This window comes from Arvicola amphibius, chromosome 15 (genome assembly GCF_903992535.2).
Source record: "Arvicola amphibius chromosome 15, mArvAmp1.2, whole genome shotgun sequence".
NCBI classification, from domain to species: Eukaryota; Metazoa; Chordata; class Mammalia; order Rodentia; family Cricetidae; genus Arvicola; species Arvicola amphibius.
Genome location: NC_052061.1, coordinates 13,967,814 through 13,982,674, shown reverse-complemented (window position 1 = coordinate 13,982,674; position 14,861 = coordinate 13,967,814). Strand labels below are relative to the sequence as shown.

The window sequence follows — 14,861 nt, the reverse complement described above, 5'->3', positions numbered from 1 at the left end:
CATCCCGTCAGCATGATTTGACTTCGGAATCCAGTCTCAATCACAGCTATAGCAGCTTGAATGTTGATCTGACTCAGGGTGGGTAGAGTTTGATTTTCCATTCCTGACCTAAGTCCTTTGTTCATCAGTCAGAGCAGTTCCCAAAGTCCTCTGCTCCCCCAACCCCCTTGCCAGGTTTTCCTTGGCTTCACTCACCTTTCTCAGCCCTGTTCCCTTCTCACTTCTTTGTGGTTCCAGAACGTCAAATATTGCATTCATTCATTCTTTATTCAGTGTGTGTGTAGGTGTGTGTGTGTGTGTGTGTAAGTGTGTGTGAGAGAGAGAACAAGCGTGAGCCCTACCCTTGGAGATCACATGGCAGTGTGCAGGAACTGGCTCCCTCGTTCTACCACTGGTTTTCAGACATTGTAGCAAGCATCTTGCAAGCCCCAGGACACTAAAGGACTCCATCTTTCTTTTCCTTCCTTCTTTCTCTTTCTGTCTTCCTTTCAGTGTGTGCACCTGTGCATGTGCCAAGGTGGCATGTGGAGGTCAGAGGACAACTTATGGAAGTCAGTTCTCTCTCTGTTATGGTAGGTCTAGGGATTAAACTCCATTTTTGAGAAGCCAACCCAGGTTTCCTCTTTCGATAATAAGGACACAATACACGGAGAGCACACAGCCCAATGCCCAAAGGACACGCACACATGCATGCACACACACACACACACACACACTAGTTGTTGCTATGACCCTCACATCATCAGTGTGGCCCAGACCTTGCAGCAGACAATACCCCTCTTCCTTCCTCTGCAGGATCTTCTCTGCCACTTCTGTTTTAGGAAACCACAGGCATTGCCACAGACCTCCTCCTCAGTAGAAACCGACTCACACAGACTGTCCTGAGGCAGTCCCTGTTGATGCGAACAGTCCTTCCTGCCTCTCCTTTTCTTCAGTATAGGAAGGCTCCTGTGTCCACCTGCTCATGAGGGCTGATGTCCTGAACAGCTCGACTATGTTGGACCAGCTCGCAATTGAGACTGCTGCTGAGGGCAGCTGGCTTCTATAGGTAAACTAATTCATCATTACAGAGTTCAGGGAGTACTTTAGAAGATGAAGCAGGTGTGGGTGGTGCCCGGTGAAGTAATTCAATGGCGGGAGACCCGTCTTGTGTATGTGAGGCCCTGAGTTCAATCCCCAGCATTACCACCAAAATATAATATAATCAAGGAGGACCTTGACCAAGCCCTGGCATAATTTCCAAATTTAACAGCCAGTGTTAGAATGTAATTCAACTCTACATGTGATTACTACACCCCTGTTCTCTTAAGAAACAAATGGAGCCGGGCGGTGGTGGCGCACGCCTTTAATCCCAGCACTCGGAAGGCAGAGGCAGGCGGATCTCTGTGAGTTCGAGACCAGCCTGGTCTACAAGAGCTAGTTCCAGGACAGGCTCCAAAGCCACAGAGAAACCCTGTCTCGAAAAAAAAACCAAAAAAAAAAAAAAAAAGAAACAAATGGAGGATCTCCAGCAGTCTCTAGAATCTAGATTTCAGCATGAGGAATTTGTTAAGGCCCGTGGGTCCAACTCGTTCGAAGGATTCTCTGAGCTCAAGTTCACCCCTGACAAGCAGAAGCATGCCATGATCCAATTGACAATTGGCAAATTGGCAGTCTAATGGAAAGACAGGACCCAAACCAGCAGACAGTCAACCATACACAAATTAATCACAAAGAGCAGAGGGAGATGCAGTGGAGCCTCGCAGACAGGTAAAGCTGCAGGAATAAACAGACAGTCCCTGACCTCCGCTGTCCCGCGACGCCTATGTATTTACAACACGGGCGCCAGTTTGTTCCGTTAGTCTATAACGAGCCTTTATGCATGAACAGGAAAGGATAGAAAACAAAATAAGGAACAGGAGGAAAATTTGTGAACAGGTCATTCACTGAAAATACAAATAGTTTTAAACGATGGTCCATCCTTTAGTAAAAGATGTCAAAGCGTTAAAACATGTCATTCTCTCTGCTCTTGGTTATGTCTGAGGTTTTTCCTGAATAAAAAGATAACTTTCTATGAATTCAGAAGAAGAATTAACTTTATAAGGCATCACCAACTGCTTTATTTGGGCCTGATTCAATAAGGAAGCTAAGAAGTTTACAGCTTTCAGGGATGCTTGAATACTAACTTCAAATAATAGCAGAAGTGTTTACTTCCGGGCCATACTAACAGCAATACAATTGCATTTCTGAGATAGTCTGTATCTTTTAGACATAAATGCTGAACTCTACTTGTTTCTTATTGTAGTGCTAGGTTTGAAATGTGAGCCTCGGGCATGCTGAATAAGAGACCCCTCTGAACACCACCACTCATTCCAGATTAGTTCCCTGTTGACTTTAAATCGTCCGTACATTATATATTGTATAGTATAGTTCTTAATGTAATGTGCTATGCAAATAGCTATTATCTTGTAGCAGAAACATCCCCTAGGAGGGGGTGGAATTTCCTCCCCCACACTCAGGAAAACTAAGAAGAAAGCTCTTTACTAAAGGCATAATGAACCTCTGCCCACAACCCCTGGAATGACTTCTAATTGTTTTAGATAACGCTGCACGTAGCCCAGACTGACCCTAGATCCTCCTGCAGGCGTGTGCTGCCACACCTTGCCTTAAAAAGAACTTTTTGAAGGCAGGTTAGGCTTTGCACATAATGTGCTTTTAGTTGCAAAACCTTTACCTGGACAACTCACAGGAACCTGGTAACTGAGTCTCCTGAGGACCCAGTGGTGGAATCAGAAGGAGATGCTTTTCATGCGAGTTTTTTTTCTTGAATTTATGTTTGATTGGTTTGTCACCCCCTCTTTCTCTCTCTCTTTAATGTTAGGGACTAAATCTAGGGCCACCTATATCAAAAGTGTTTTCTTTTACCGTGTTAAATTATCAGATTAAAAGCATTTTAGTTTTCCTCTCTAAGGCCATTAATTCCATTTATTTTAGTAGTGTAATTAGATTCTTTTTCTTTCATAAAATCTAGGCTGGTTACTAGTGGCCAGAGCCACTGCTTGTGTCCCGTTTTCTCTGCAGGCCAGCATTTCCAGGGCTACAGAGCAGGGATCAGGGAGCTGAGGGAGAGAGGAGAGGTGTGCTCCAGGAGGGAGGAGCTTCAGACAGGGAGAAGAGGGACAGCTGGGTGGCCTGGGGCCTGCGGGCCTGGGCAGGAAGGTGTCCTCTTCAAATACAGGCTCATTTGCACCACGCCATTCTGTGCCAGAGGAAGTGATAATCTCAGAATATTAAATGGCAGCTCCAGGCTATCTGGTGTTGCTAAGTGGCTGGTCTTCAGCTGTTCTCAAACAAGGTGTTCCCTACACACACACACACACACACACACACACACACGCACGCACACGAACACACACAGAGAGACACAGACACACACACAGAGACACAAGAAACACAGACACACAGACACAGACACACACACAGAGACACAAGAAACACACACAGACACAGACACACAGACACACACACACAGAGACACACACACACAGAGAGAGACACAGAGACACACACACAGACACAGACACACACACACACACAGACACACGCACACACTCACACACATGTGCCCAGTGGACAAGCTTCTATTAGCCAGCTGGTGTGATTATACAAGCCTTGAAAACAGCCACTCCCAGAAATGCCATCTTTCACCTTGGGGGAGGGAGGATCATACCTCTGCTTGTTGTCCCTCGTTAGTCGCTGTCAACACTCACTTTCCCACAGGCAGCTATACACTTTGCCATCTCTGGGACAAAGCACAGTGTAGGGGACAATGAGGGTTTGGTTGTTGAGTAAGGGCTGTGGGATTAAATGACCATGTCTCTTACTGCAGATGTAAAGGGACAGGAAGGGGCAAGAGAGAAGTCCCAGGGGTGTTAAGCACAGCACCCTCCTTCCCCTCACGTCTAGTTTGTCCTTCACATCTGGGTGGCACAGCTGCCCATGGACCTACATTCTGACGGGACCACGACCTCATCCTTTCTTAGAGCAGCATCATAGAACTATATGGAAATCCATCTACATTCCCTAGGTTCCCATCTTTCATTTTCCCATCAACGGGACACAGAATACATGATGTCCTCAGCTCTTCTAAGAATAATTTCCAGGCAGGTCTTCCCACCAGGGTCCCGGAACACCCTCCAGCCAGGGCGGGGAATCCAGAACCAACCTCCTCGGAGCCAGCGGCCAGGCTGCTTTTCCTCCAGGGCTCGTTCCCTTGCGTGAGTAAATCATCCACCTTTGAGTTCTGGAATGTGGCCCCTACCAAAGTAATAGCCCTGTCCAAAGCCACCACCATCTTGAAGAGGGCTTCGAGCCTGGCACCATGCTGGGCACCCTCCTGCCGTACCGCCCTCACCAGCTCCAAGACCTCAGGCCACGCAGCCTGAGAAGTGGCTGGAAGAGGGCCATCGGGCGCTGCCAGACTCAACTCGCCGGATGCCTCCAGCCGACGTAGACCTTGTTCCAGCTGGTCCATGCCCCGGCACACTCGCTGCAGCCTCTCTGTGACATCTTCTTGGAAATGCAGGAGTCTGTCAACCTTCTCACTCAGCACTGTAAGTTTGCTGTCCATGTTGGCTAAGGGAGCTCTGGCCAAGGCTAGCAGCCCCAGAGGGTCCAGACCCTCGGGATCCCCCTCTGGAACACCTGACATCCCAATTCCGGCTAGGTAAGGGCAACGGCAAGGTAACGAAGAAGCGCCACAGGTCCGCTTCTCACTTAGGCGGTAAGGTCTGGAAGGCCATTGTTCAGGTAAGAGCCTTGCTGCACAGCATCAGCCTGCCCTGCTGCCTGGGCGTTTGGGGAGTTGAGAGGGTCAGGTTTTCTGTGTGTCTGTTTTGCCTATCTCCTACTCAGTCACTGCCAGAGAGTGACAGGCTGAGTTTAGCCCAGGCCCTTTTCTTGGGGCCTCTTTGACATCATGGTGACATTTAACATTCCCCTTTGAGAGGCTGCTGATGGCAGTTATTTTAAGAATCTGCCCGGAGAAGGCTGGGGTTCATACAGCCGATGCTAAAGGCTGGGAGAAAATTATCTTTTAGCATGAAAACTGGGAAGGGGGAATCCTTGGGACCCCACCTCTAGACGAAGAATTATAGGCAACTAAGGAGAGCTAAGAACAGAAGAAGGAGCCTTCCTCAGGGATGAACCCAGTAACTGATTATCCAAAACCAAGTGATCAGACCTGAAATAATATGCAAGTAACACTAAACAAACTCAGTAGGTTGTAGTTATAAATTCATGTGCTTTTATATATATAATAACAATAAAGAAAAAAGACATGGATTTGAGTGGGGGGCAATATAGGAGGGGTTGGATGAAGGAAGAGGAAGGGAGGAAGTATATAATTGCAATTTAATTAAAAATAAAAATAACCAGACAGTGGTGGCACACCTCTTTAATCCCAGCACTCGGGAACAGGTGAATCTCTGAGTTCAAGGCCAGCCTGGTCTACAGAGCTAGTTACAGAAGAGCCAGGGCTACACAGAGAAACCCTGTCTCAAGAAACCAAAACAAAATAAAAATAAAACACAGAAAAACATGTTCTCATTATCATACAAATTCACTTTGGTCTTTTAAAATGATAAAATTACATGTATATCAAAAAATTGTCTTAAAATAAATTTCCTTGCCGGGCGGTGGTGGCGCACGCCTTTAATCCCAGCACTCGGGAGGCAGAGGCAGGCGGATCTCTGTGAGTTCGAGGCCAGCCTGGTCTACAAGAGCTAGTTCCAGGACAGGCTCTAAAAAAGCTGCAGAGAAACCCTGTCTCGAAAAAACAAAAAAAAAAAAAAAAGCAAAACAACAAAATAAATTTCCTTGTGATTTATCATTAGCAAAAATCCCTAAGAGAGTATATCTGTCAGCTGGCTATGCAAGGCGGCTTTAGGAATTCCAGACGCTGAAGAGACAGACGGTGCTCACAGCCATCCACACACCTAGTTCACAGCAGCGAGCAGAGCACACTGCAAGGCGATTCCACCAAGTTCTGCCTTTCACCGTCACGAAAACTTTACTGTTTCTGCAAACTGAAAACGAGCTTTCCGTTGTTGTTTCCTGCTTGGATGACACATGAAGTGTGGATTTGGACTGCCTGTGGGGAGAGTCTGCAGGTCTTGCCCCTACCAAACATGCACTTGGGTCCCCACTTGTACCTAAAAATAGATCTGAGAAACAACAACCTAGGCTACTCACCAAGTGCAACCCCATGGGTCCTGTTCCTATAAAGGCCCTCTGGGACAATTATCAGTGACCCTCTGGCTCCCAGCAATGATGAGGAACACCTCAGACAACCAAAGTCTAAGTTTCCAGTCTCTATAGTGTTTACGACAATGAGGCCTGCGTTCCTGTGGTTTTTCAAACACTTTATCTTCGAAAATTCTTAGCTTGAATCGGATTCTTACAGAAGTACCAATGTCTGAAGTGGACACATTCAGATCATCACTGGGCTGGGACACGAAGGTTCTATACTCTAAACTTGGCTGGGGTGTATCTCGGTGGGTAGACAGATGATCGCTTAGCCTACCAGAGGCTCTGGGTTTGATCCTCAGCACTGCCCAAACTGGGGCAGTAGAGGCACATAGGCCTATAATCCCAGGGGTGAAGGGTCAGTACTTCCAAATCATGCCTAGCCTCAACCAGCTCCAGGCCCACTGGGCCCTACTAGACCCTGTCTCAAAACAAGAGAAAGCTGCATTGCGTGTTGAAAATTCTATGTATGCTGTCTTCTCTCTCCTGCTGTGACTCTGCTTCCTGAACTGTTAGATGAGTGTGGTGTGGTTTGAATGAGATGCCCCCACCCACAGGACTCTGACATTTGAATGTTTGGGTTCCAGTTGGGGGCCCTATTTGGGAAGGTTTAGGAGGTGTGGCCTTGCTAGAGGAAGTACGCCTCTGGGGATGGGCCCAGGGATTTTAAAAGATTCCCTCCATTTCCAGTTCTACTCTCTGTTTCAAGATGCAAACCCCCAGCTCTTCCTGCCTCCGCGCTGCGGTCTGGTGCCTTCTTGCTTCCCCACTGTGATGGGGACGGATCCAGGGCCATGAACCCAACATAAGCCTCCCTTCCGTAAGTTGCTTCGGCCATGGGGCCTACCACCACAACAGGAGGGCAGTGAGTCAAGAGGACTTAATAAGAGAGCCAATTTTTAGAGAACAAAAACCTTCCTAAAAATCAGCATGGTTCCACTACCTTTCACCCTTTGTCTTAAAAAGTCTAGAGCTTGAATTCATCAGTTTTCCTTTCTAAATGAAACAGAGGGCAGGCCTAGGAAGCAGCTGCAAGTTTCCTTTTCCTCCGCACGGTCCCGCAGTAACGAGACGTTGACTGTACTGCCCAGTTTCTGTGTGCGGGGGTATGAAGCAGCCCTAGGGAAAGGAGAGCAAAGGCCAGCACCTGGGAATGCCTCCTCTTTGCGTCCCATTGTCTGCTGCTGGATCATCTTCCCTCATAGATGCCATTTCAGGATTTCACCCTGTTGACCGGCTTGGAGGAGCTTCTGTGCTTGTGCCTTGAGATCCCATCTTGTTTGCTAATTGCATGGTTTAGGAGCTTTCAATAGAGGTGACAAGCCCATTTGGCAAGTTTTCATTTTCCCAAACAATATAGAAGTTTTTAATCAGTTAAGAAGTTCACCTAGTTATCGTTACATAAAAATTCTACTATTTTTAACACGTTGATATTTGTAAAAGTCTTAAAAATGCTGTAAAAATTAAATGTAAAACTAGATGTAAAATTAAAAATAGAGTTAAAAAATAGATGTAATTCAGTCTTTCAAGAATTCAAAGTGGACATCTATTGATGCCCAAAATATACTTAGGCAGGCGGATCTCTGTGAGTTCGAGACCAGCCTGGTCTACAAGAGCTAGTTCCAGGACAGGCTCCAAAGCTACAGAGAAACCCTGTCTCGAAAAACAAAACAAAACAAAATATACTTAAATATTGGTTTTCCTTTCTAGTTATTCATTGACTATGTCATCAACCGTTCAGAATCATGAGGATGCTGAGGAAGTGGACGTTGCTGTTTCCTGGCTCTGAAAGTGTGTGTAGTTATTTTTATATAGTTTGGGTTCCTGTGCAGCATGTGTTTCTTGGAGACCTGGGGAAATCACAAGGCAGTCTGTAGCTAATAGACAGTTAAGCCACCTCAGGACACTTTAAACTGAAGTCCATTGTTCTGTCCCTAATAACATTTTATATTTAACCTAAAAGACATTAAAAACCGTTTCTGTTTCAGACGTGGGTTACAGGCCAGATTCATTTAAGATGTGGCTGAAGGAGAAACAATAGCTGTAGCCACAGGGAATCTAAGCAGTGGGCACATCAGGCCAGAGTATGGTCCTGTTTCCCCTCGGCCTTGAGCCAGGCTAAACTAAGCATGAAGAAACGCAAGGCAGCCCACAGCAGCATATGGATATGTAACGCTGCCTTGCTAGTCAGCTTAAACAGAGTCTGAGGGCAGTCCTCCACCTGGGATATCTTGGTGGTTGAAACCCTGATATATACATAAACATATATGTGTGTGTGTGCATGTATGTGTATTGTGTGTATATACATACACATATAATATACATATATAATAAACATATATTTATAATATATACATGCATATACTATATAAACATATATGATATATGCATATATAATATACGCATACATATATACATGTGCTTGCCCTGACAAAGTGTTTGTTATTTTATGCAAGATGCGCTTGTCCATGGTCTATTTGTAACCACTAACCTCGTCCCATAAGTCTGTAAGAGATCTAAATTTTAGCTAGTGTTGTAACTCCATTGTCCTGAGAGAAAAATTCTAAATCTCACTCCATAGGAGAAGCTGGCTTCATATATTAAAAAAGACCTCTGTATAATTCTGCATGTAATGGTGTTAGTTGTTTTGACTCTTTTATATATGTACTCTATAAACAGTCTACGACACAAAGCTTAAGGAAACACTTTACAAAGATGGCATTCTATGAAACAGAATTGTTATTGATGCTGACCTTCCTCAGGTTTTGTGTACTCCCTGTGCTGGCTAGCTTTATGTCATCTCGACACAAGCTAGAGTCATCTGAACGGAGGGGATGTCCTTTTCGGAGAAAATGCCTCCTGAAGATCTGGCTGTAAGGCGTTTTCTTAATTAGTGATAGATGAGGAGGGCCCATTCCACTGTGGGTGGCATCCTCTCTAGGCTGGTTGTCCTGGTTCTATAACCAAGCAGGCTGAGCAAGCCATGAAAAGCAAGTCAGTAGGCAGTACCGCTCCATGGCCTCTGCATCGGCTGCTGCCTCCAGGTTCCTACCCTGTGCAAGTTCCTGTCTTGTCTTCCTTCAGTTAATGAACAGTGATCATGAAAGTATAACCTAAACAAATCCCCTCCTCCCTAATTTGCTTTTTGGTCATGGTGTTTCATGACATCAATAGAAACCCTAACTAAGGGGCTAGAGAGATGGCTCAGAGGTTAAGAGCACTGGCTGATCTTCAGGAGGTCCTGAGTTCAATTCCCAGCAACCACATGGTGAAATAAAAAAAAAAAAAAAGAAACCCTAACTAAGACAGTTCCTACCTGTACTAAGAATAGGTTCCTCAGCCAAGACAAGCACACAAGCCCTTACGCTGGCTCCCACGCTGTGCCTCTTGGTGATGGAAATGTAACAAAGACTTGTAAGTCTACAAGCAGTACTTAACCTCCACCTTGGTTTTCCTCTTGGTTGTTTCTGTAAATTCCACATCTGTTGTCTGTTAACATACTGCAAAGACATTTGCTCTTGATCACTGTGTTCTTGTTAGGCTTTTTTTCTTCCTAACATAAGATCTGTAGGAAAGAAGATATGTGTGCTCTTGGATGCAGATGTTGGTGGAGGCCAGAGGTGTCAGGTTCCCTGGAGCTGGGTTTACAGTTGCTTGTGAACCTGCCTTGAACTCGGATCATCTACAAGAACAGTATGCGCTCTTCCCCACGGAGCTGCCTCTCTGGCCCTGTGGCCAAATGTGGTGATATTTTGTTTGTGCTTCAGCAAATAAAGCTTGCCTGGACATCAGAGTGTGGAGCTGGCCATAATAGTTAGCCATAGAGGCCAGGCAGTGGTGGTACACACCTTTAATTCCAGCACTCAGGAGATAGAGGCAGAAGGGTCTCTGTGAGTTCAAGGCCACCCTGGACTATTTGAGATCAAATTGGCCTAAAAGAGAAACAAACCGAGCCAAGCAGTGGTGACTCACACCTTTAATCCCAGCACTAGGGAGGTGGAGACAGGAAGTGAGGTGGCTGGGTGGAGAGAGGAATATAAGGCGGGAAGAGACAGGAACCTCAGCCTGAGGTTTCATAAAGACGGCATTTAGTCTGAGGACTGGTAGAGACAGGATACTCCATTCGGTCTGAGGGTTTTGTAGCGGTAAGAACTAGTGGCTGGCTGCTCTGCTTCTCTGATCTTTCAGCTTTCAGCCCCTAATATCTGACTCCAGGTTTTTATTATTAAGACTAATTAGACTATAACTATTGTATATGAACCTTCTGCAGCACTGTTTGCTCTTCACAGTTGCGTTTCTAGAAAGTTCATTGCCCTCTGACATCCCGTAGAAGTACAGCTTTTGACAAAGGATAAATGGTCTTTTTGAGATACTAAGACATCATTCACAATGCCGACAGAATGGACTTCAGGCACAGTGGACCTAAGAACCGCTCCTTGTATACCTCTTAGATGCTTAAAATTGGCCACAAAAGGTTTTTCGGCACTAACTTCTTGACACTTGTCACCCCGCAATGTAAGTTTAAATCAGACCAGATCTGAACCCTGGGAAACTGACCCCCAGCAGTGTAGACAGCAGCACCAAGAGATTCATTCTTGGTTAACGGTTCCCCACATCTCTGCACAGAGAAGTACACACCGTGAAGATTTGTCACTCATGTTGGTTTAATAAAATGCTGATTGGTCAGTAGCCAGGCAGGAATTATAGGCAAACGATATTCTACAAAACAGAGCGGTCAAAAGCCTCAGCCACTGCATCACATTCTGAAATACAGAGGCAAAAAAGGACCATCAGGTATTCAAAGAAAGCTCCCAAAGAAAATAGGAAATTAAGGAGAGAAGAAATATAATCAAGGAGGAAACAGAGAATGTGAGAAACAGAATAATTCAAAATGGTTGCCATTCATAAACTGTATAGTCACAAAAACGGGTGAAATAAAGACGTGGGGTAAGTAAGATGGGTCTGTGGGTAAAGGTACACAGATTAGCCAATCAATATAAAAGAAACAGACAAAGCCGGGCGGTGGTGGCGCACGCCTTTAATCCCAGCACTCGGGAGGCAGAGGCAGGCGGATCTCTGTGAGTTCGAGGCCAGCCTGGTCTACAAGAGCTAGTTCCAGGACAGGCTCTAAAAAAGCTGCAGAGAAACCCTGTCTCGAAAAACCAAAAAAAAAAAAAAGGAAACAGACAAATGTAACTTAAAATTAAAAATAACAAAACACGAAAATGAAGAAATATGCATAAGAAGCAAAGAGAAGGGTTGGAGAGACAGCTCGGTGGTTAAAGAACACTGTCTGCTCTTCCAGAGGACCTGTGCTCTATTTCCAGCACCCACACAACTCAAGATCTAGAAGACCTGACGCCTTCTTTTCTCCTCCTTGGGGACCCGGCACATATGCAGTACACAGATTACATGCAGGCCAAAACACCCACACACAAAATAAAATCAAAATTATTTTAAGAAAATAAGCAAAAATATATTAAAGTATGTATCCACCTAGTGTCACATCTAATTAACTGGGGTTTCAGAAACTTAGCAAATACTATAGTCACTGTGCAATTTTATGGCAGAGATGACCTAACAGCTAGGAGCCCACACTGCCTTTCCAGAGAACCAGCATCCAGGCCCAGTAGCTCCCAGCAGCCTGTAACTCCAGCTCCAAAGGATCCAACACCCTGGCCTCTCTGGGAACCAGCTTACAATGTGCATGCCACACACACACACACACACACACATGCACGGGGATGCACGCACTTTAAAACAAAATAAATTTTTAATTAAAAAATAAATAAGAGCTTCTGGGAATTAGAAAACAAAACTGCACAATGAACCACAAACACAACAATGAGAAGTCAGACATCAGACTTCTCATCCTAACAACTGGACGCCAGAGAACAGCTGGGTTGGACATAGACGTCTAGGTTGGAAAGCATTTTCCTTCAGAACTTTGACGACAGTGCACCCTTGCCAGAGAATGCTAGAGCTCGCAAAGATGTAGAAACGGGGACATTTTGGTTTCCTTTCCTCGCTGCGCCCTCCCCAGGGGAGCTTCTTTATAACTGAACTCCAGTCAAAGCAGGGGGAAAAAGTTTCAACACAGTCTCGATGTTGAAGCAGGAGAATGAAGAATTCTCCAGAGGGATGATTCTAAGGGAGCGGGGGACAGTCTGTAAAATACTTAGCTAAGTGTGGTAGCCCGTGCCTGTGATCCTAGCACTTGGGAAGCAGAGGCAGAAGGGTCAACAGTTCAAGCTTGAAGCCACCCCGAGCTACATGAGATTGTGAACCCTTGTCTCAAAATGCAGCAGCCTGTCTCTCCCCGCCCACATGCACACACACACACTGTTTTTTGTTTCGTTGTTGTTAGGGGTTGGGGGAGTGATGTTCACATGCTGGGCAAGCGTTGTACCTCTGAGCTACACTCCCAGTCCTAAAATATCTGAGAAATGTTAAGAGCTTGGGGCCTGAGAGCCAGAATGATTAGATTTAACTCCTGCCTCTCTCTCTCTTGGTTATTATCTAGAACGGAGGCCAAGGGTTTCCTAACTTCTGAGTCTGCCCTTCTTGCTTGCTCTGTGACATAAGAAAAATAACTATATGTGTATCTCATGGTTTACTAGGGAAATGTGGACCTTACACGTTTTATCAGTGATTGACACATTGAAAGTATTCAGCAGGTAGCCTGACAGTTGGCAGGCTTGACAAACAGAAACAAAAACCCCAAAAAATGTCTTACAAGAAAGAAGGATGTTAAAGTCCAGTCATTGATTTAGCGATGAATATATACAGCCCTAAGGAAGCAATCACTTGAGTATGCAAAAACAGAAATGTGGCAAGATTAGGATGAGCTTGGAAGCCTGGGCGAGAAAGGTCCAGGTCCATTTATCTATGGAAGTCCAGGGATGAAACTAACAGCAAACAAATATGGGGAAACAGGCATGTCAAGCGTGGTGGCCCACACCTTTAATCCCAGCACTCCAAAGGCAGAGGCAGGTGGGTATCTATGAGCTTGAGACCAGCCTGGTCTACAAAGCAAGCTCTAGGATAGGTAGATACACAGAGAAACCCTGTCTTGAAAAGCCAACCAGACAAAACAAAACAGCAACAAAAACAAACAACAAAAAAAAACTGAAAATTTTCCATCTTTGTCTGTGGGAAAAAGAGGGCTGTTACGGAGAACTCAAGGCACACGCCTAAGAAACAGAACACAAGGCACCCCTCCTTTTTGTACGTTCATAACAATATTGTGTATTGCTATGAGAGGGACGGGTCCTACTCTAACAAAACCAAATATCAAGAGATGTTTCCTAGAACCAGAAGCGGATGCTCAGCGAGTAGTGCCATAGCAACCGCTGCGAGCGTGGGAACGGCTTCACCTGCCTGCCTGCGGCATCCCTCCTCCTCACGGGAAGCTTGCGACTGACCAGGAAAGTCAGCCCAGCGCCTGCACAGTGTCTAGCACATGTAGAGATTAAGACCGCCGTTCCCCACCTTCCCCCCACCCCCTGCCCGGAGCTGTCAGCCCAATAAGGCAGCTATGGGTACAAGCAGGGAACACATTTCCGCACTCTCCGGTCAGTCCGCCCTGCACCTCTCTGCACCCTCCTCATGCAGCATTAGACGGCATGCTTGGAAGACACACACTCGCTCTCTGTGGAACCAAGCTTAGTTAAGAAAGGAAAGCAAACGGAAATCAGTCCCAGAAATCCAGAGTCCAGCGCACCCTGGAGGGTTAGTTACCCCGCTTGACATTGCCTGTCTTTTACACCCTACTTGAAGCTAGGGAGGCCCAAGATGGCTATCCACAGGCTATACCCATCAATCAAAATTTTCTATTGACTCCATTTCTTTGTCCAAGAAGACCTAAGCCTCGGGAACAATCGCCATTGTCTCCTTTAGTCCTGCGACCTTACCAATTGTTTCTCAGGCTCTAACTTCAAAGCACCATGGCTTGACGCCACCCTTACCGCAAATATCTGGCTGTAATCTGATGCCCGCTGCTGGCCTCTGGTGCCAGGCCTGCACAGTGCTGGGACAGGGCACAGAGTTTCCATCCTGTGGCCACAGTGGCCAGGTCGTGTTTACTTTGCCTGGAGATAGATGTTGCCCAACTATATGGAGCCCTGGGAATGAGGTGGGCTGGTTGGCTGGGTTGGCTTCTCTAGAAGAGCCCAGGCTTAGTGATAAGCCTGGTATTTCCACTTATCTTTGACCCTGTCCAGGCCCCAGAAGCTTCCAGAGGCTTCACTCAGTTATCTGCTTTGCTGGGCTGTATCTGCCTCCCCAGGGGGGGCCTACTTCCTGCTTCACTTAGCAGGCTGTCTAATTGTGAAACAAACATCGTGTAGTCCAAAGAGGGTGGAGTGAAGGGAGGGGAGTCCTGGGGCTGAGCTGGCTTGAAACACTCTGTTCAGAATCTGGTACAGGGCCTAGATGAACTGGGAATTCCTGTCTTCAGCCTTTCAGGTCAGAGAAATCCCAACCAGCACCAGAATAGGTCAGAGGCCCTAATTTTCTTCTACGGGGCTGCTCACACTCTGACTGGGAACCTAACTGATTACCTCTGGGCTAGGAGG

The 14,861-nt window shown here is 46.1% G+C and overlaps 1 protein-coding gene across 1 annotated transcript in view; it reads right to left on the bottom strand.

Annotated features, from left to right (window-relative positions):
* Mylk3 (myosin light chain kinase 3) overlaps window positions 1-14,391 on the bottom strand; it is a 46,234-nt gene extending 31,843 nt beyond the window's left edge. Inside the window, exon 1 of the mRNA XM_038312859.1 lies at window positions 14,253-14,391. Within this exon, the coding sequence (XP_038168787.1) occupies window positions 14,253-14,339 (87 nt within the window). The 5' untranslated portion in view covers window positions 14,340-14,391. The remainder of the gene's footprint in view (window positions 1-14,252) is intronic.
* Between the last annotated feature and the right edge of the window lie 470 nt (window positions 14,392-14,861).